The following is a 20,764-nucleotide window of genomic DNA, read 5'->3' as shown; positions in this document are numbered from 1 at the left end:
CAGTAAGTCTATTGAAAATGAGCAGGGATGCACTTGTTGCCTTCTATTTAGGAAGTGTGAGCATGCAGTGAATTAACAGTGCACTAACGGCAATGCACTCTTATGTCCACTCCACCCATAACAGAGTATGCAGTTAGGGTGTAATAATTATTGTTAATTCACAAGCTAACTGCATAGTGTCCCTGTACTAAAGCGGTCACACATGAACTGGTGCACACTGTCATGTCAATACAATTAGCAGTTACCATGGCCACGCAATAAAAAAAAAAAAATTATCGCATGCTAATTCATATGTGAACTGCTTAGCGAACATTAGCAAAAGGGCCCGTAAATTAGTCACAATCCAATTAGCTAGTTTCATATTTTATAAGCCTATGTAAAAAGAACATAAAAAGCCAAGTTAGGCAATAGTAGCAAGCTAAACGCCCCCCACTCCCCACGTCTGAATATTAGTAAATTGGGAATTAGAAAACTGCTGACAGAACTGGTACAGCCACAGAGATGCAAAAAGCTCCCATTTCTGCTGAGTCATTTCCTTTTCAGTTTCTGCTGCATCTGTTGCTTTGATTGGAAATAGTGAACCAAATATCAAATTGTGTGCGACCCTAAAGATAGCCATTTTCATTTAAAAACATAAACACCCCCCCCCCCAACAGCTGAACATTGAAAAGAAATGTAAAATAAAACAGAGTGTCACTGAATGACTACAATAACGAGATGTTTATTTTGGATATTTTCCATGTCACACTTTATACTTATATTAAAGGGTTGGTCAAGGGGGTCAAACACAAAATAAAATTATATACTTAAGCAAGTTCTCACCTGTGGACAAAGTCACTTACAGCGCTCTGAAGCAGACACTGCGCAGTGATCTGTAACTTCTACTAGCCTTTGCCAAGGCCCCACCATGCAGGCGTGAGTGACTTTCTGTCTGCCTGAGTCATGCGAGACCCACAGATTTAAAAAAAAAAAAAGCACGGAGAATGCTATTCCTAGGGGAGGTGGGAGGGTATATCATAACACGTGTTCTGATGTCCTCAGAGAACACCTGCTCCAGGTAACTTCACTTTCTCAAGGACAAGCAGAACACAGTATTTCACATAGGGGAATCTCTACCTACCAGGCTTACCGAAAAACAACAGTGGTCGATAAAGACTCTTGCAACGGCAAGATCAACAAGAACCAACAACGCTAAAATAGGCTTGTGGTGGAGCCTGGAACATAAAGAAATAGGCCTAGGGAGTAGAGTTGGATTCTGGGTGCCAAACAAATTCTAATCTAATCTGAATTTCTGTATCGCACTTATCCAGTACAGGTTCATGGCGATTTACAAGAGGCCCATAAAGAAGTATGCAGAATGATCACATCAATAAGTATAATATATTTTGTTGCAAGTAGATAAGGTGATGAGAAGAAAAGGTTACATTAGCACAGAAGGAAGGGATAAACAGTAGAGGGAGATTGCAATTGCAGATTCACAAATGGAATAAGGGGAATATAGAGAAAGCACAGTTACTTACCGTAACAGTTGTTATCCAGGGACAGCAGGCAGATATTCTCAACAGTGGGTGACGTCACCGACAGAGCCCCGCAGCGGACAGCCTCGAAAGCAGACTTGCTTGAAGATCTTTGTAAGGACTGAAGATGTTGAGGTTGAGGCCGTCCCCGAAGCTAAGGTCGAGACCTTCTCAGGCGGTTGGTCCATAGTGCCAAAAAGTTGGAGAAACTCAGCATGGCGTCGACGAAAGGCCCGAGGTTGAAGGGTAGCACAGCGCAAGCAAGCGTTGGGGCAATGTTCAGGACCCAAACAAACAATACACCGACTAAGGGTATCGGTGATTGAAATGGTCTTGTTGCACTGGCTACACCTTTTGAACCCGGTAAGAGGCTGGGACATAGAAAAAACAAAGTCCGACGTTCCGAACGAGGTGAGCGGCCAGGCCTAGGCCAAAAGGCCACTGACAGGAAAGAAAAAACAAAAAAAACGAATGGAAACGCGAGCACAGCGACTTAATAAAAATAATAAAAAGCCGCGGTGAGAGAAAGCAACGAAGGCTGCAGAACTGAAAAGAAGAGGACTTCTCGGCTCCGCGGAAAACGTTGAACTGAGGTTCCTCACAGGAGACACGTGCCCTAACTCGGGCGGAAAGGCACTCGCGCATGCGCAATGCAGCACTCAGAAGCTCTTACAAAGATCTTCAAGCAAGTCTGCTTTCGAGGCTATCCGCTGCAGGGCTCTGTCGGTGATGTCACCCACTGTTGAGAATATGCTGCCTGCTTGACCTGGGATAAAATCAAATGGGATAAAAAAAATGTTGACAATTCTTAGCTTGGCAGGTAGGCTGAGAATAGTTGTAAGGGATTTATCAAACAAAAAGAAATGATGAACTTACCCTGGTAAGCTCTTTTCCAGTAGACAGGTGAGACATTCTAGACCAGGGGTAGGCAACGAGGGATGCAATCCAGTCAAGATTTTAGCATTTCCACAATGTACTGCCTCCATTGTATGCAAAATGGAACTCATGCATATTCATTGGGGAAATCCTAAAAACATGACTGGATTGCGGCACTTGTTGCTCTAGAATGTCTCACCTATTGCACTGGAAGTACGTTTTTAGCCCTTTCCTGAAGGTGAGGTAGTTGTGCGAAGGCCATTCCAGCTTCCTATGGCTGCATAAGTGAACAGTGTTGAATATTCATTTGCATTTCACTCCCCTGGATGAGGGGATTATCAGTTGGCGAGCGTTACTGAACTTGAACTTGGGACACAGAATGGAGGGAGTGAGGGAAAGAGATGCCGAGGTGGGGGAAGGAATAAAAAGGGAGAAGTGGGTGTCTTGAGTGAGAGAGAGAAGTGGTGCATAGGTGGAGATGAAGAAAGAGGAGAATTATTGGACACGGTGATGGGAGAGGAGTGAGGTAGAGATGAGAGAGAACAGTGGGATGGATGGAAAGGGAGGCAAGAGGGGCCTCAAGGAGGTGGAGAAGGTGGGAAGAATACTAGGATTCGAGTTACATACAAATTCAACTTAAGAACGGTTTAAAAAAAACCCAGAACCTGTTCTTAACCTGGGGACTGCCTGTATATTGGAAAAGGTGCAATGTATTTGAACCTGTGAATTTCCTTTCCTTGAGTCTGGCTAGAACAATACAAATAACTTGTGTTCCTCTACTAGCTCATGGAAGTAGAGAACTTGAACTGTTTTAGTGACAGCACCTGTATAAGGGTAAGTGCAGGCCACAACACATTAGTATGCTATTGCCAAAATAGAACAGGCTATATTCTACTCTTAAAACTCTTCAAGGAACTATTGCAGAATAATAATAATAATAACTTTATTTTTGTATACCGCAATACCACAAAACAGTTCAGAGCGGTTTACAGGAGAAGATGCAGAGTCTGATTAACCAGGGTAAAGTAACCAGTAACAGTAACAATTAAAATTAAAAAGTAAGATAGGTACTTAGAAATTCCCTTACTGTCCCGAAGGCTCACAATCTAACTAAAGTACCTGGAGAATAACAAAGAAGTGAAATATAGAGACAGAGGAAAAATAAGAAATAAACATTCTAACAAGACTACATTGATCTAAAATACTTTGGAAGGATGAAGAGAGGAGAGAAAGGAATATATACAGTTACAAGGGAGTGCAGGATGAGGATAGTAAGATCAGGGGAAGGAGAGGAAAGGAAGGAAGAATGGGGTTAGAGAAATTTGTCAAAGAGGTAAGCTTTGAGAGATTTTCTGAAGGATAGGTAGGATGGGGCAAGAGAGATGAGGGTGGTAAGGCAATCATTCCATTTGCCAGCTTGAAAAGAGAGGGTTTTGTCCAGGAATCTTTTGTAAATACATCCTTTTGGCGAGGGGAAAGGCAAACAGGTGGGCATTGCGTGTTCGGTTAGAGCCTGGGAACACAAAGTGACGTGACAGGTATATCGGGGATATCCACCAGAAATGAACTATTTCAACTAGCCCCTGCCAGAGCCCAACTAATATGGCTGTCTTCCAGGGTGGGTTTTGGCAAACTGGTACAAGTATATTTCATCTTCCTAATCATTTGTTTCTGTTAGACCAGTCCAAACAATTGGGATGTACAAAAGCAATGCCCAACTGTGAGGCTGATGCAAAAAGAATCCTGTAAATAATGAGCAGTCTACACACTCGTTACTAGCTGCAGGTTGCAAGAAAGGCTCCTGTGTTGAAGTTAACTCACATGGTAGACATTCACACACAGCCTATTAAAATGTATGGTAAGGAAGCTTTTAGTAATCCACAGCAATGTAAAGCTGTGCCTTGATGTCTACCCTGTAGTAGAGAATGACACAGAGACAAAATTTTCCTTGTCCCCACGGGAACTCATTTTCCCATCCCTGTGAGTTCTTTTCCTGTCCCACCCTTGCAAGCTCCGTCCTCATCTACACAAGCCTCAAACACTTTAAAATCATAAGTGTCAGAGGCTTGTGCAGTTAAGGCAGACTTACAGGAACAGGGCAGGGACAGCGACAAAACATGTGGGGACAGGGAAATTGAGTTCCCACGGGGATGGGGACAAATTTGTCCCTGTGTCATTCTCTACCCTGTAGCACAACACTAAAAAAAAATTTAAAAGTCGCAAGATTTGAGGCTGCATAAAGACCAACCTGGTAACTTTCTACATTACCCCCCAACATGACATGGCCTGACCCGATCAACTGTTGACTCCACCCCTGATATGACATGATTCCTCCCCTCCTACTCCCAACAATCCCTGGTAGTCTGGCAGCCCCAGACCCCCTCACCTCTCCTCCTGGCATTCCTGCTAGTCTAGTGCACCCCCTCCCCTCCTTGAGGCCCTAAACTCACACCACTTGGAAACTGGACAGGCAGGAGTGATGTCCACTTGCCCTTGACCCCAGTACCAGACTCATGGCGGTGCATTGCAGTGCCTTGCTGGATGTCAAAGCCACCACATGAAGGCCTTAGCCTAAACCTCAAAGAAACAAAGCACAAACCACAGGGCTGTATGACCTAACTGAGCATTGTACTGCACTAAAGCCCCTGACCAAAGAGGCATCCTCCATGGCATTGCAGAGATCTAAAAACTGTCCCCTGAAGGTAAAAACTAATAGCCCAGCACCTTGAGATATGCTCCAGCAGATCATCTCAGGCACTCCCACTTAGCTTGGGTGTGGTCCTTCCATTGACTTTGAAGGCCTAATTAACCAGAGAGAATTTATCCTGGATAGTCAACAACCACCCAGCCAGAAATCAGGACCTAGAAGGGAGCCAGCCTACCATATGTAATGACTTAACTCCCACTGGCACTCAGGTATTGCCACTGAAACAGTTTGAGTTCTCTACCTCCATCTGCTAGCAGGGGACAAAATTCCTTGTCTGGCCTGGTCTATCAAGATTAAAAAGAATATTTGTTTATAATATAACATACCTCAATCCCAGTGGTTTATGCATATAACATTTTAAAAATAAAAATTTAAGACTTCTATAAGATGCATCATCAAAAGCTTTGCTAAACCCCAAACCTATGTGCAATGCATGTTCCTGGTAGAAATTAATATAAAGAACAAGATGACAGATCGTTTGAGCATGGATTTAGTTAAGGGAAACCTTGCCTCACCAATCTACGACATTTCTTTGAAGGGGTGAATAAACATGTGGATAAAGGTGAGCTGACTGATATTATATATTTGGATTTTCAAAAGGCATTTGACAAAGTACCTTATGAAAAACTTCTGAGGAAATTAGAAAGTCATGGGATAGGAGGTAATGTCCTTTTGTGGATTAAGAACTGGTTGAAAGAGAGAAAACAGAGAGCGAGTTTAAGTGGTCAATATTCACAATGGAGAAGGGTAAAGAGTGGAGTTCCACAGGAGTCTATGCTGGGAATGCTGCTTTTTTAAAATCATTATCAATAATCTAGAGATGTAAATAACTAGCGAGATTATTTGTTTATTCATTCAATGTTCCATATCGCTCTCTCAGGGGAGCTCAGAATGGTTTACATGAATTTATTCAGGTACTCAAGCATTTTTCCCTGGCAGGCTCACAACCTATCTAATGTACCTGGGGCAATTGGGGGATTAAGTGACTTTCCCAGGGTCAAAAGGGGCAGCGTGGGTTTGAACCCACAACCTCAGGGTGCCGAGGCTGTCGCTTTAACCACTGCGCCACACTCTCCCCATGATGGCACAAAATTCTTGAAAGTTGTTAAATCACAAGAGGATTGTGAAAAATTGCCAGAGGTTTTTTCTAGGCCGACAACTAAAATATTTGCACCTTTCAGGAAGGTACAGCCAATGTGCAGAACAACAGAATTGATAAATACACAGAATGAAATCACCACCAAGATGAGGAATTGTATTATTTCTGGAATGAGAAGTAGCCTAGTTGTTACAGCAGAGGGCAGAGAACAAGAAAAGCCAGGGTTCAAATCTCAGCGACGTCATTGTGATCTTGGGTAAACCACATAACCCTCCATAAGCCTATGCGGACAGAAAAATACCAACTATACCTGAATGTAACCAGTCTTGAGCTGCAACGATAAAAAGGTGTAAGCTAAATCCCCCAGGATTTCCCCATCCCCACCTTCTCCTATGGCTATGGACCCCAAAACAGATGCATTCTAGAGCCCGGCCTTTCAAGCTGATTTACTAGAAATCATTTTCCCGCATTCAGTAGCTGGAACCACTACATTTCCTCTTTCCCACCACCACCTAATGCTTACCTGATGAAGTAAAGAACTGTTTGCCAGTCCTTGTGTCCCTGGGACTGCACTGGCGTGTTTTGTGTGATTGTTCACCGATGGCACTTTGGCAATCTTAGTGGATTTGCTGCTGTTGCTGTTCATGCTGCTAGAACCAGGCGAGCCTTTCCGCTTTTTTCCTATTTTGTCTAGGGAAGCATGTGAATGTGAAAAATTGCTGTGTGAATTTACAGGCTGCTCACTCGACTGATGGACAAAGGGTCCCAACGACAGGGTCGAGTCACTGCTGTTCATCACTACGCTCATCCGCTTTATCGATTCTGCCGGGCTTCCTGTCGGAGGACCCCTCCCTGATTGGTCATGTTTGAAACTCACAGAGTTAGCTTTATTAGTCATACAATTGAGGCCACCGCTGTGCAAGCCACTGTGGGACAAGGACGCCATCGATGAGTGATAGGAGGAGGTCGCAGAGTTCGCCACACAGTTTTTCCTAACAGACTCAGTGGAATGAGAAGAAGAATGTGCCAGCAGCGGGGAGCTGTTTTTTCGTTTCTTTCCTGAGCCGCCACTGCTAATGTTGCTACTGGTACTGTTACAGTTCAGGCTGCTAGCAGAAGATTCCTTAGGTTTTAAAGACTTGCTGGATTTCGGTTTCTGAGGTTTGCTGGACATGGGTGATGGGACAGAAGAAAGCACTGAAGGCGTTGCAGGGGATGGAGACACGTGTCTTGATTGCATACTACAGAGAGGATCCATGGCTCCCAGAACAGCGGGATGGGCGTTTAGTGTCGTTCCATATGACAGGACCTTACTATCGAGGGGTGTACAGGAAGGTGAAACCAGTAGCGGTGATGACATAAATGTACTGGGCGAAAAGAAGCCTGTTCCACTGACACTGTACATAGGCATTGAATTTGTGCTGATCCGGTGTGGAGCCTGCGCTGATGCCGAATTACCAGATGCTGGAGGAATTTTTCTACAAAAGCAAAAAACCAGAAGATATTGATTAGCACAAATATATGCGCAGTGAATGCATTTAGAATTTTTGGCCTCATGGAATGCTTTTATTCAGTGCACTAACAATTGTTCTCTTCTGGATTTTAAAATCTGTATTTTCTATGGAAGCAAAATATTAGAGCTTCTTACTGTGGGCCAGCGAAGTAAATGATCTGACGCTCGTAGGAACCGAATGAGCGTCGGAGCATTTACCTTACTGGCTCCTGGTAAAAATCTCTACCGTGGTTTAGTAAAAAAAGGAGCCCTAAATGATTAAACAGTAAGTGAAGTTTTACTGTTTAGACCTTCAACAAGCTAACTTTGGCTGACTTTATTGCAGAAAGCTTAGAATAGCTTTAAGTTGACCCTCGTCTGACTTCCAGGTTTCTTTTTCTAATATACTGCACTACTCTCCATATTGGGCAGAGTGAACAACTACTGGCCAACCTGGGGAATGCATGAGCACAATACGGTGGTGACAGGGAAGTGGAGGAGACGGGGAGAAAGCAGGCACAAGGTTGGGGGGAGAGGAATCTCTCACAGCTGCAGGCAGTTCTAGTGTAATTATCATCTTAACTATTTTAACGGTGACGCGTCAAAACCGGAGGACAACGGCGCACCGACAATCCCGCGTAGCAGAAAAGCGCACCGCCGCTTCCATGCCTCCCCTTTTGCGCTCTAAGGGGGGGGTGTAGGGGGAAACCCCCCACTACACTTAGAAGTCCTCGCGCTCCCATGGGGGGGGTTCCCCCATACCTCCCCTTAGAGCACAAAAGGGCAGGCATGGAAGTGGCGGTGCGCTTTTCTCCTACGCGGGATTGTCGGGGCGCCATGGTCCTCCGCAGTTTTGACTTGTCACGAGGACGAGGACTTCTAAGTGTAGTCAGGGGGTCCCCCACACCCCCTCAGAGCATAAAACCGAAGGCCTCAAAGTGGCAGCGCGCTTTTCTCCTGTGCTCAAATGTCGGGGCGGGATTGCTGGCGCGCCGCTGTCCTCCACGCTTTTGACACTTTACCATTTTAACTAATGGTATTTACATCCATAGAAGTTATAAGCAACACTTTTTCCAGCTTAAAAATAAATGTGTTTGGGAGAAATTTTGATGATACGAAGTACTGTGCTTTAAGCATTTGAACAGGCATCAAATAAACCAAATGGATAAATATTGCAAACCACAGCTGGTAGCTGAGTAGCTCAGACTGCGACAGATGAGCCAGAGGTGCAAACAAAACAGACATCATTGGGCTAGCTGAATATTGCTCAATAAAAACTTAAAAGATTTTATGAAAGCACATAAAACAAAGAAGCAGGTGGCCAGTCAACTGAACAGGCAACATTTATCTTCAGACTGGCAATGTGAAAATGGTCATTTATATTCTCTCACTGGCTCAGCATCAGTTTTGCTTTATGACGACTCTGACTTTTGGAAGAAAAAGGCGAGTTGCCCATGAGAGACATCTTTTATAGAGGCATTTGTCGTCCTGTCCCTTTCTATAATGGGGTGGGATAGCAATGTAGTTGTTAAGACAGAAGGCCAAGAACAAAGGAAGCCAGGGTTCAGATTCTGCTGATTCTCCTTGTGATCTTGGGCAATTCACTTGACCAGTGGTGCTACCATGTTAGCGCATGCTAAGACATAACATGCATTGCTACTATATAAAGTTCTATACTCCACTTCCATGTTCGTGGGGATTAGGGGCAAAGCCAGCCCGCAAATAAGAAAAATTTGCAAATAACTTTAGAGCCACCTCTGACCCAACCTCACCTCCCTCCCGCCTCCCAGACCCCTCCACATCTTACTTAGGACTGACTGGCCCACACCCACCTTCCTCCCACTTCCCGGACCTCTCCACAACTTACTTTTTAAAGCCTGGTGGTCTAGCGGTGAAGGAATGATCTTCCTACGCTCCTGCCCTGTGCAGAGGAACGAACAGAAATAGCTGTTGTGAGTTCCTGCTGTAGTCTCGGAAGACCACGGGAACTCATAGCAGCCATTTTTGTTCATGGTTCTGCATGGGGCAGGTGCAAAGGACGATCGCTCCAGTCCCGCTTCACTGTTAGACCACCAGGCTTTAAAAAGTAAGCTGTGGCGAGGTCCGGGAGGCAGGAGGGAGGTAGGGGGCGAGTCAGAATCAGCCCTAAGTAAGTTGTTTAAGCTTTAAAAAGTAAGTTATGGTGAGGCCAGGAGGGGGATCCATTCATTGCTTTTTCCTGAGGCATTCTTTAGTGATCCAGCAGATTGACTATTGTAACTCACGTCAGAAAGATATTTGAAGGTTCCAATTAATTCAAAATACGGCCATCCGATTGTTTTAAAATCGACCTAAATTTGATCATGTAAGGCTTTTTTTGAAAGAATCACATTGGCTACCCATAAATCATAGAAACACCTATAAAATTCTCTTATTGACATTTAAAACTCTGGATACTGGAGAACCTTTATATATCTTATGGGTTTGTTAATTCCATATACACCATTAAGGCCATTGAGATCCGGAAACCAAAATCTTCTTTCAATTCTATCATATCATGAAATACTTCACGAACACGTTAGGGCTGCCATTTTCTCAGTAGTAGGCCCTAAATTATGGAACGCTCTACCATTATCCCTAAGAATATTGAATTCATTGGATAAACTTAAAACCGATCTTAAAACATTTTTACTTGCAGACGCTTATCATACATAATAACAATAAGTTTGGAATACTGGATTTTTCATGCGCTGGAGAAAGATTGAGAACACAAGATTAGCATTTTAAAAAGATTACCTCATTTATAAAGTAAATTGTATTTCAGTTTTAACTTTGGATTCTAGTATTGTTTGTTCTACTTGTTTATAGATAAAACTGTCATATTTTAGATTGTAAACAGCCCAGAAGGGTAATCAATGGGGCAGGATTGTAAGATTTTAATAAACTTGGCGAACAATCAAAGTCACGCGTGAAGAACCCCGTGAATATGGAGTGGGGAGTGTATTGTGTATAAAAGAATCTACAGCAAACAGTGTGTGCAAATGCGTGTTTGTGCCCAGTAACCCCTTTTAGTACATCTCGTAGTGCAACAGTAAGCTCTCTTGAGACAGGGAAATATCGGTAACTTGCCTTGAGCTAAAAACCCAAATAACTTGAAAACTTCTAAAGTTGATAAAGTACCACTGAGCTCCAGTGTCATCAATCACACTGGATCTAACTTCCTGAATTCATGTAATATTACAGAGGGAAACGGGAAACCAAACACCTACTAATTAAGAACATAAGAATAGCCTTACTGGGTCAGACCAATGGTGGCCAATTCAGATCCCTAGTACCTGGCCAAAACCCAAGGAGTAGCAATATTCCATGCTAATGATCCAGGGCAAGCAGTGGCTTCCCACATGTCTTTCTCAACAACAGACTATGGACTTTTCCTCCAGGAAATTGTCCAAACCTTTCTTAAAACCAACCGACGCTATCTGCTCTTACCACAACCTCTGTCAATGTGTTCCAGAGCTTAACTATTTTCCGAGTGAAAAAATATTTCCTCCAATTGGTTTTAAAAGTATTTCCCTGTAACTTCATCGAGTGTCTCCTAGTCTTTGTAATTTTTAACGGCGTGAAAAATCGATCCATTTGTACCCGTTCTACTCCATCCAGGATTTAGTAGACTTCAATCATATTTGTGCTGCTCAAATCCCAAGCAGCATTTGGTTATCATATACCAACCCTGCAAATAACACCTTTTCAAATATTAGAAGTTACTGATGGGCAGCACACCACCCCATTATAAAATAACCTCTAACATTTTCAATTACTGCATATTTAGAAATATCATCAATCAAAACAATTAAGAGGCCGCTTTATTTGGTTATACAGTATATAGTAACATACATAGTAGATGACGGCAGATAAAGACCCGAATGGTCCATCCAGTCTGCCCAACCTGATTCAATTTAAATTTTTATTTTATTTTATTTTTTTAAAATTTTTCTTCTTAGCTATTTCTGGGCAAGAATCCAAAGCTTTTCCCGGTACTGTGCTTGGGTTCCAACTGCCGAAATCTCTTGTTAAGACTTACTCCAGCCCATCTACACCCTCCCATCCATTGAAGCCCTCCCCTGACCATCCTCCCCAAACGGCCATACACAGACACAAAAGACATAAAAAGACAAAAGCAAACCTTCAGTGCAGATGGAAAAGCATTTGCAGATATACAGATTTTAACTTACTTCCACATCTGTGAATTAAGATGCTTGTCTACCATGAAATTAAGTGCACATCGGATATGGTCCCATCGCTTATCAAACACATAACAACCTCTTCCGATCTGTCGGCTACCAAAAGCACAGAACTGGGAAGAAAACAAAAAATACATAAGCAGAAAAATAAGCATCTTTAAATCACATCACATTTAATAAGAAAAAACACTCTATCCCATGCTTTTCTTATAAAACTGATTGCAAAAGGAATCCTAAAACCTTTTCACTTACCCAAAATAATCCTATTGTGATTAGACGTCAATATTAACTGGGATATCTCATTATCAACATATATCCCCCAGTGTTGAAACAATTACATTAGCTACCTGTAACGTTTCACATGGAATATAAAATCTTGATGATTTTACATCAAGTAATATATGGAAAGGCACCTTGGTACCTAATGCAAGTCATCAGAAAATGTCTACTACTATCTCGTTCTTTGAGATTTGAATCTGCCATGAGGTTGAGCCTTGAGCATGGGTATGAGGAGTGTTATAAAAAGCATGGAGGGCAACAATTTCAATGGCAGGACCTCGATTATGAAATGATTTGAATGGGTCACCGAGGTTGTGTCAAGATCTGAAGAGTTAAAAAAACCCCCAAAAAAACAACTTTGAAAACTCACTTCTTTGTTAAAGCTTTTTGCTAAACTGGTAGCCCTCTGATGATGTTAAATTGGCATTGAATCTATGGTTCAGTCTTTTTACTTTGTATGTTAATTGTAATCCGCTTAGGTGAAACTTAAATATGCTGGCTAGCTCTCCATCTGCTACAAAGAGAACCCACTATCTCAAGAGTATATCTTTATTGGAGTGAATGTTTTCTCCTGCTCCTTTTAACTTTAATCTCAATCAGAACAATGGCTGGGATTATCCAGGGGTGTCTGCATTCAAAAACATGTTTATAAAATAAGCACATAGATGAAATCAACCACAATTTAGGGACACTTATTATTTTACCCATGTAAGACGTTTGACTACCCCCTTAACGTGGGGGCATGCTAGTAGCATTGCCAAACCACCAATATTGGGTGGGCACAAAAATTCTCTCTCCACCCCTGCCTCCTCCTACATATCCCTAATTCTCAGCATGTGAAAAATGAGTATGTATAGCAGGCCAGGAGCTAGATTCACTAAGGACACCGATCGTGTCTTGACCACTTTGCGACACCCGACCCAATTCACCTGTGATCCGATCCTCACATGCAAATGTAGGCAGGCAGTGATTCACTACAAAAAAAAATGAGGAACACCGACTGTGCTGGCCGATCAAAAAATAAGTGACTGCTGAGGTCCTTTCCGACTGCCCTGCTCTCTGCTCCAACTCGCCGCCCTGCTCTCTGCCCCGACTCTCCTGCCCTGCTCTCTGCCTTTCCCCGCAGTGTTAGCCTGTGGTTTTAACCCGTGGATTTAAAGCGGGTTAAAACTACAGGATCGTGAAACAACAGGAACAAGCTTGAAACATTTGAAAAAGATGAGTGAAAGTAAAAAAAAAATAATAATTCTAAAACTCTGTAAAAATGTGCAGACCATCTGCAGGCAAATAGGACGGTCTGTGCAAGCGTCGGGATCGCTGTTCAGCGATCTGTGCGGTCAGTTGGGGGCGCGATTACAATCGCCCCCATTTTCATGAGGGCGCTTCGTGAATCAGCCCCCTGGCCACGGATGGGGCTTAGTGAATCTAGCCCCAGGAGCACAAGGGTACTGCCTCTGTCTACTGAGCTTGGCAGGAGTTCTGGCTGCCAGATGAGGTGGTCTTCAACTGGCAGGGTTTGACGATCTCTACCAGCCACAGTAAAAAAGTGCATTGCAGCTGGGTGGGGCCGTCTGTCTGTCTGGGTCCAGCTGTGGCTACTCCTCCAGCACACATACTTTTATCCAACAAAGATAAAGGGGCAAAGTTAAATTTGGGGAGGAAACTGTGTGACACAATTTCATCTTTAAATCACAGCACGTCCTTCCTAACAAATATTTTGCATCTTTCAACATTCACTTGCAAGCCTGTGGATTCATAGCAGCCATGGGCCTGCAAACTGACTGCAGAGTTTCATTATTGCCCAATCTGGCTGTAGAACCAAAAGACAAAATGCAAATAAATACAAATGAGAATTACACTCGGAATTTGTCTAGTCTAGAGCCATGCTTTTCAGCCCTTTCTGGAGGCACACCTCGCCAGTAAGGTTTTCGGGACTACCACAATGAATATGCATGAGATAAAAGTTACATATACTGAATACCTATTATATGCAAATCTCTCATACATATTAATTGTGACAATCCTAAAACCTGACTGGCTGAGTGAACCTCCTGGAGAGGGTTAATAGAGAGCTGCACAGGAAGGGGGCCGACGGGAATCCTGTGGGTCCAAGGGGATACCTTGGGGTTCCTTCCGGGCTTGTGGGTATTCCACAGGGTGGAGGCACCTTGAGGCGTACCTATGTGTTACCTCAGAAGTGCCTCCTCCTTCCTGCCCTCCAGCCGCACTCACCCTCCACAAAGCTGCATGCAGCGCTCCCAAGCATGCCACCGAAGCTGACCTGGAAGCCTTCCCTCCAACGCGAGAGCTGATGTCAGAGGGAATACTTTCATGTCAGCCACGTGCAGTGTGCAGGAGCTGCTGCTTGCAGCCCTGCAAAGAAGCAAATGTAGCTGAAGGCAGGAAGGAGGCGGCCCACCTGGACGGCCCTGGTACACACCTGCGAGGAGGGCGCATGAATTTGGCCATAGAAGGGAGGGAGTGAGCATGTTGGGACGTAAGGGAGAGAGAGAAGATGAACGTGAGACAAAGGAAAGAAGGCAGCAGGGGGAAGGAGCGCATTGGGACATGGGAGGGAGGGGCACGAACTCAGGACATAGGAGGGAGGAAAGGAGTGTTTGGACACAGAATGGAAGGAAGAAGAGGGCATGAACTTGGGACACAGGAGGGAGGAAAAGAGATGTTGAGGTAGGGGAGGGAATAGAAAGGGAGACTTGCTGGGCATGGATGTGTGAGCAAGAGGGAAAGAGATGGTGCACATGGGGAAAGGAAGAAAGAGAATTGCTGGGTACTGGGAGGGGGAGGATGCATGGGGAACAAAAAGATGAGATGGAGAAATGTTGGATATGGTGGCGGTGAGGGAGCAGTGGCACAGATTGAAAGGGATACAAAAGGGAGGAATGTTGGACATAGTGATGGAGGGAGAGATGTGGCATGGTGCTGGAGAGAAGTGATAGGAGGAGAAATGTTGGGCATGGGGCTGGTGGGCAGGGGCAGAAGATTCTGCACATGGTCCAGGGGATTCGAGAGGGAGAAATGTTGAATATGGCAGTAGAAAGGGTGAGGGGGAGAGATACAACCTGGATCCCTCCCTCTCTCTTTCCTCACTCCCTTTGCAGTAAGGGAGGGAATGAAAGAGATGGTGGACAGAGAGAGATGGAGACATGTTGCACGAGAGGGTGGAGGAGAGAAGAGGAAATGCTCTGTAGGAGTGGGGAGGGGGAAAAAAAAGGGAGAATGAGCCAGGATAGAAGAGAGTGAGAATGCTGGAATCAATGGCTAGCAACTGTTTGAAGAAGAATTTGCAGAAGACAGAAAAGCAAAACAATCTCCAGACAACAAAGGTTAAAAAAAGGAATTTATTGACTGAAATATGTTAGCTTTAAGAAATGTCTATAGCAGATGTCTTTGTATTTTGTTCAGCAGAAAAGGAAACGCATTTCTGGTTTTATTTCTCCAGTGTTGAAGTACTTGCTGACCCTTGCTGTGACTGGTGGGGATTCCCAAGCACCACCAGTTGAGGACCTCCTCCAAAGGCAGCCAGAACTTCCCTCTACCAAGTGTAGCAGTCGCTGGCAGCATCCCTGAGCTACTAAGGTGCCAGCATCTGTGACTCAGGCACCCTGCTGCTGCCTGCCAAACTTGGCAAAAGGGACCCCCGGCTACCTTCAAAGGAAGTCCTCACCTGACATAGCTTGAGGGTCTTTATCAGCTGGAGTATTTATATTTTATATTTATATTACAGGCTTATTTGTAAATGGGTCTCTACCAGAGCTTTTAATTTAGCAGCAAAATTAAATAAAATAACTACTTCTGTACTTTATGGGGTTGGGCGGGGACGGAAGAGATTACTTGCGGAGAGGGGCAGGGACGGATTCGATCCCAGCAGGGACGAGTCTGATTTCTGTCCCCATGTAACTAGTTGTGAAGCACTGATCTAGTGCATTATCTGGCAAAACTTAAGTACCTTAATTTAAGTACAGATAAATAAAGTCACACCAAAACACTAAATACAAAAATGAATTTATTTAGGCACAGTTAACCCATAAATGTGTGTGTCTGGACAACAGCAGCCAAGTAAACCGGACTGACTAAATGTCAGCCCTGGTATGCCTGTGATCTGCTGAAAGCTAGGTTTCCTGAGCCAGCGGAAAATAGATTTTCCAATTAATAATATGCATTGACAGGTGCATATACTTCATGCTCTTCATAGCTTTTAAAATAGCTTTCAAGAGGAAAATTTTCAAAACAATTTTCACAGTAAAGTGCAGCTGTATTCTTATGTCTGATTTATATTTATGCTTATGGAGAACCCTCTCATCCCGTGGCATGGAGGGAGTTCCTGTGCAAGGGCCACCTTGCTGATCCTTATGCCCCCCCCCTTGCCGTGCTCTTTCACCAATGCGTCATTCTCCTCTCTACGAAACTGAGGCACAAGTGTATATAGGCACTTTTTCTTAAGCTAATTTTCAAAATCAAAAGAACCCGTATAATTTTGCAGCTATGCGAATAGCCATGACTCCCCCCTGAGCACTTTCACAGTGATATGCCAGAAATGTTTCACCCCCTCCATAACTATTGTGAACCTTCATAAATTCCCAACCATAAGTCTATCAACCCAGAATCTGAATTTAGGAATCTATTTATAACCAATTACGGCCTCAAAAATAGGCCCCAAAACACCTAAATTACATGCCAAATTAGACACATTACCCTTAATTTGGCATAATTCGTTACTAACTCAATTCTACCTTATTTAAGGATCCTTGTCTTAAGCACGGAAGGAATTTGATGGTGTTGTGCTGAAACGCAAGGGGACAGCTTTGATGCAGCCTGTGGGGCGAAACATGTCAGTTGAAGTCCCCAACCGACAAGAGCTTTGACTATAAATATAAGTGCTCTGGCTCAAATTTAAAAAAAAAAAAATAATAATAATATTGAAAAAGGAATAAAAATAATTTTAAAATAGTTATATTAAGGATCGATGATGATTGAAGCAGTCTTTTCTAAAAATTAAATGAAGGAAAGATCGCTGCATTATACTCTGAGGATCCTTAAATAAGGTTGAACTGATTTAGTAGCGATTGCATATATCTTGAATTTGAGTATAGCAATTAAAACACAGCATTCACCTGGTTCTGCCTTCTTTTATTTTTTTTTTTTTTAGGAAGCTTGTGAGAATTTATGAGCCTAAATTTAGCTACTCAGGCACATTCAACTTTCCAGAATGGAGCATCTTAGCCTTAAAGTTAGACACCTAGATCCACTGAATATCAGTATATTTGTCCCTCTAGCTGTTTCTTAATGGGATGTAGGAAGGAACAAGAAATCATACCAAGAGTAAAGAAGCCAAGACCTATCCAGAGAACTACAACTATTACTCAAAAGGATATTTCAAAAGAGCTGCAGAGGCTAAAACGCTACCTAGACCATTACCCAAAGGCCAAGATCAATCAAAGGCCATGAGCCCCTAACTAGATGGAGGCTAGGGTAGGGGAGAGTGGGCCTTTGGGCACTGCCTCATTGGTCAACAGACAGTCTGCCTTGCCCTCAAGAGAGTAATACTGTCATAAGACAGACAACTGTTCATATTTGAATCTCATCTCAGGCTGCATTCAACATGTGGCATCCTGATCAACTTTGTAGAGGCCTTGAATATTGCCAGGGATGAAATATTCTTTCAATGCGGGCTGCCTGGTTTTAAGGGTGTCACTTTTAAGGGACATCTGTCCCCTTCTTGGGAGAAATTTGGCAGTTGCTCTGGACAGTTTGATGTTATCGTATATATACTTTCTTCATATGTTTCATTATATCTTGCAATATGTGTTGTGTTGCGATATGGCATGTCTTGGTTGAATTTCTTGTTTTATGTTATATTTGAAAGCCAATAAAAAAAAAATTTAAATATTAAAAAAAATAAATGTTCTTTCAGGGTATATATTGCAATATTTCTGTGTGTGGCATTTAAACTCAGGCTAGCAAATTGCCTGTTTAGAAATTAAATTTTCCTCAACACCGGCTATGAAACATAAAAACTCAGGTTACAGGAAACATGCCATGACACTTACAGCTGCTGGCTGGGGATGGTGACCAGAATAATGACAGTCCAGTTTGTCAGCAAGTTCCTCTTTCTCGTCACCTTCTCCCTCATCACTAGACAGACGTGATGTGGCCTCGGCAGCAGGCACACCAGGGTGTAGAGATTCATTCACTGAGGGAGCGTCAATAAGAATATCCCCACTGTGCTGAGCTGGGTAGCCAGCAGGCCTTAGTGAAGAAAACAACACATCGTATTACCACAGACCCCATTCCAGCTGTGAGACTGATGTTTAGACAGACGTGACCCGTAATATTAAACACAATGCAGACAATGCTAAAAAAAATATCTAGGAAGATTATAAAGCTTCCACCTCGACCAATACTGAAGATACTCTGGTCCTAATTGACCTTGTATGAATATATCCTTCCAAGCCCCAGTCTTATCAGATTTTTCTCTTCCAACTCTAATCTCCTTGCATTTTGTCGAGCCCATTAAAATGTGCTACATTTTGATATGGGCAAAATATGGCCACCAGCAGTAGTTGAAGGTGCTCATTAAGCCTTATGGGAAGCCATGTATAGTATCTTCCATTTATTTATTCCCCAGCAAATACTGCTACAAGAGTTTTTATGGATTTGTTTCATCGGATCTTCTGATGTTCCAAGAAGAGGTCTGTACAGGAACGAGGATCGCGAGAATCCCCTTCTAACCCATGGGACTCCTACAGGGACCCCCCTCTAGCCAATGGGACTTCCACGGGGATGGAAGGCTTTGGAAGCAGGGTTCGTCCATATAATATAATGGACACGTCAGCCTTAGTAAAAGAGGGGGTTTATAAGTTAATTACCTGAACAGAAAACAAAAAAAGGGTCTCACCAAAGAGATTCCACAAGGAAAACAGCAGTGCAAACACAAAAGAAACTGCTTTTTATGGGAACGGGTGGGGATGGAGGTAATTCCTTGCGGGGACGGAGAGGATCCTGGCGGGGACAGGTGGGGACGGAGAGGATCCTGGCGGGGATGGGTGGGATTTCTGTCCCCATGCAACTCTCTAGTTCAAAGCACGTTTTTGAAAATTTTCTTGTACGAGTCATGCATTTGACATATCACCTTTTTGTGGTACAAATAAAGAAGTTTACATATTACATACAGGTACTTTCTCTGTCCCTAGTAGGCTCACAACTTATGGTTTGTTTGTTTTTTTAATTTCTTTATTCATTTTAAAGCCATAAGTAAATATAAAATACAATCACGTAATTCTATAAAAGCACTTAAAATACAATTACAATTATAATCTATGACAAAAAGATTATCACCCTCCCCCCCATAATTATATCTAAGAACTACACTCTAATGGAGAATTGAAAAATACAATCCAACCCGCCCTCCCATCCACCCACCCTGGACGTGTATAACCAAAGGGTATAATCAGCAAATCACTCTTTGCAAAATTTTGTCAATGGCTCCCAAATCTTCAGAAACTTCTTATAATATCCCTGATGTATGGCCATATTACGTTACATCTTAAAAACATGGCAGAGAGACTCCCACCAAAAGGAATAGTTCAGTCTATCCCAGTTTTTCAAATTCCTTAGAATAAGCTGTATGGCAACCCCTGTCATAATAAAGAGAAGCTTATTATTGTGAGATGATATTTGGCATTTAGCTCTCATCATAGTGCCAAATAGCACAGTGTCATATGTTAGTGCCACTGGATTTTCCATTACTTTGTTTACCTGATCCCAAATGGATCTTCAAAATTGAAGTATCAAGGGACAATAAAATAAAAAATGATCTAATGTCCCAGGTTCGAGATGACAGTGCCAACACCTATTAGACTTGGAATTATCTAATTTCTGTAACCGAACTGGGGTCCAAACTGCTCCATGTAACAAAAAGAAAACCAAGTCAACTTATGTTTTGGTACCTGAGACAATGGAGGGTTGAGTGACTTGCCAAAGGTCACAAGGAGCTGCAGTGGGAATCGAACCCAGTTCCCCCCCAATTCTCAGCCCATTGCACTAAGCCTTAGGCTACTCCTCTATTTTGGACTTGAACATTTCTGTGGTTGAAAATGGGGTATGAAGTTAGGCATTAGATGTCCTTTGGACGTCCTGTCGGCTAACTTGTCCAAGTAGGTGATTTCCCCCCCCACCAAAAAACATTTGTGGGATAAACAGCAATTCGCCTTTCGAAAATGGACATTTCTGTGCTTCTAAATCTGAACGTCTTGCAGGAAACGTCCAAATTGGACTAAGACGTCCTTTTTGAAAATGGCCCTCCACATGAGTTAAGAATGCATGTGTGTGCGATATCTGTGAGAAGATGAATTTTTATGTATGTTCACTTTGTAACCTGCCTAGGTTTTAAGCGAGAAATAAATTAGAAAAATAAATATTTCTCCCCCATCATGCATTCCCTGTCTCCAGACTGATGGAGAATTTTGGATTTCAGTACTTGGCCTTGTAGTTTGATGTATTAAAAGACCACCACCAGTTATCTCCAATCCCAGGGTCTGAAGACTGTGGCAGGAG

At 43.0% G+C, this 20,764-nt stretch overlaps 1 protein-coding gene across 5 annotated transcripts in view; it reads right to left on the bottom strand.

The window, feature by feature from the left end:
* The window catches only part of ATXN7 (ataxin 7), a 108,061-nt gene that overhangs the window by 4,299 nt on the left and 82,998 nt on the right, over positions 1 to 20,764 (bottom strand). For all 5 annotated transcript variants that reach the window (XR_004537350.1, XM_033926174.1, XM_033926172.1 and 2 more), the window contains 3 exons: positions 18,259 to 18,457; positions 11,903 to 12,024; positions 6,723 to 7,677 (listed from right to left, as the gene is read on the bottom strand). Coding sequence is in view for 4 of the 5 variants with exons in the window: in XM_033926174.1 (XP_033782065.1) it covers positions 6,723 to 7,677; positions 11,903 to 12,024; positions 18,259 to 18,457 (1,276 nt within the window). In the remaining variant the exon portion in view is untranslated. The remainder of the gene's footprint in view (positions 1 to 6,722; positions 7,678 to 11,902; positions 12,025 to 18,258; positions 18,458 to 20,764) is intronic.

The sequence above is a fragment of the Geotrypetes seraphini genome, chromosome 17 (assembly GCF_902459505.1).
Source record: "Geotrypetes seraphini chromosome 17, aGeoSer1.1, whole genome shotgun sequence".
Taxonomy (NCBI): domain Eukaryota; kingdom Metazoa; phylum Chordata; class Amphibia; order Gymnophiona; family Dermophiidae; genus Geotrypetes; species Geotrypetes seraphini.
This window is presented reverse-complemented; position numbering and strand designations above follow the sequence as displayed.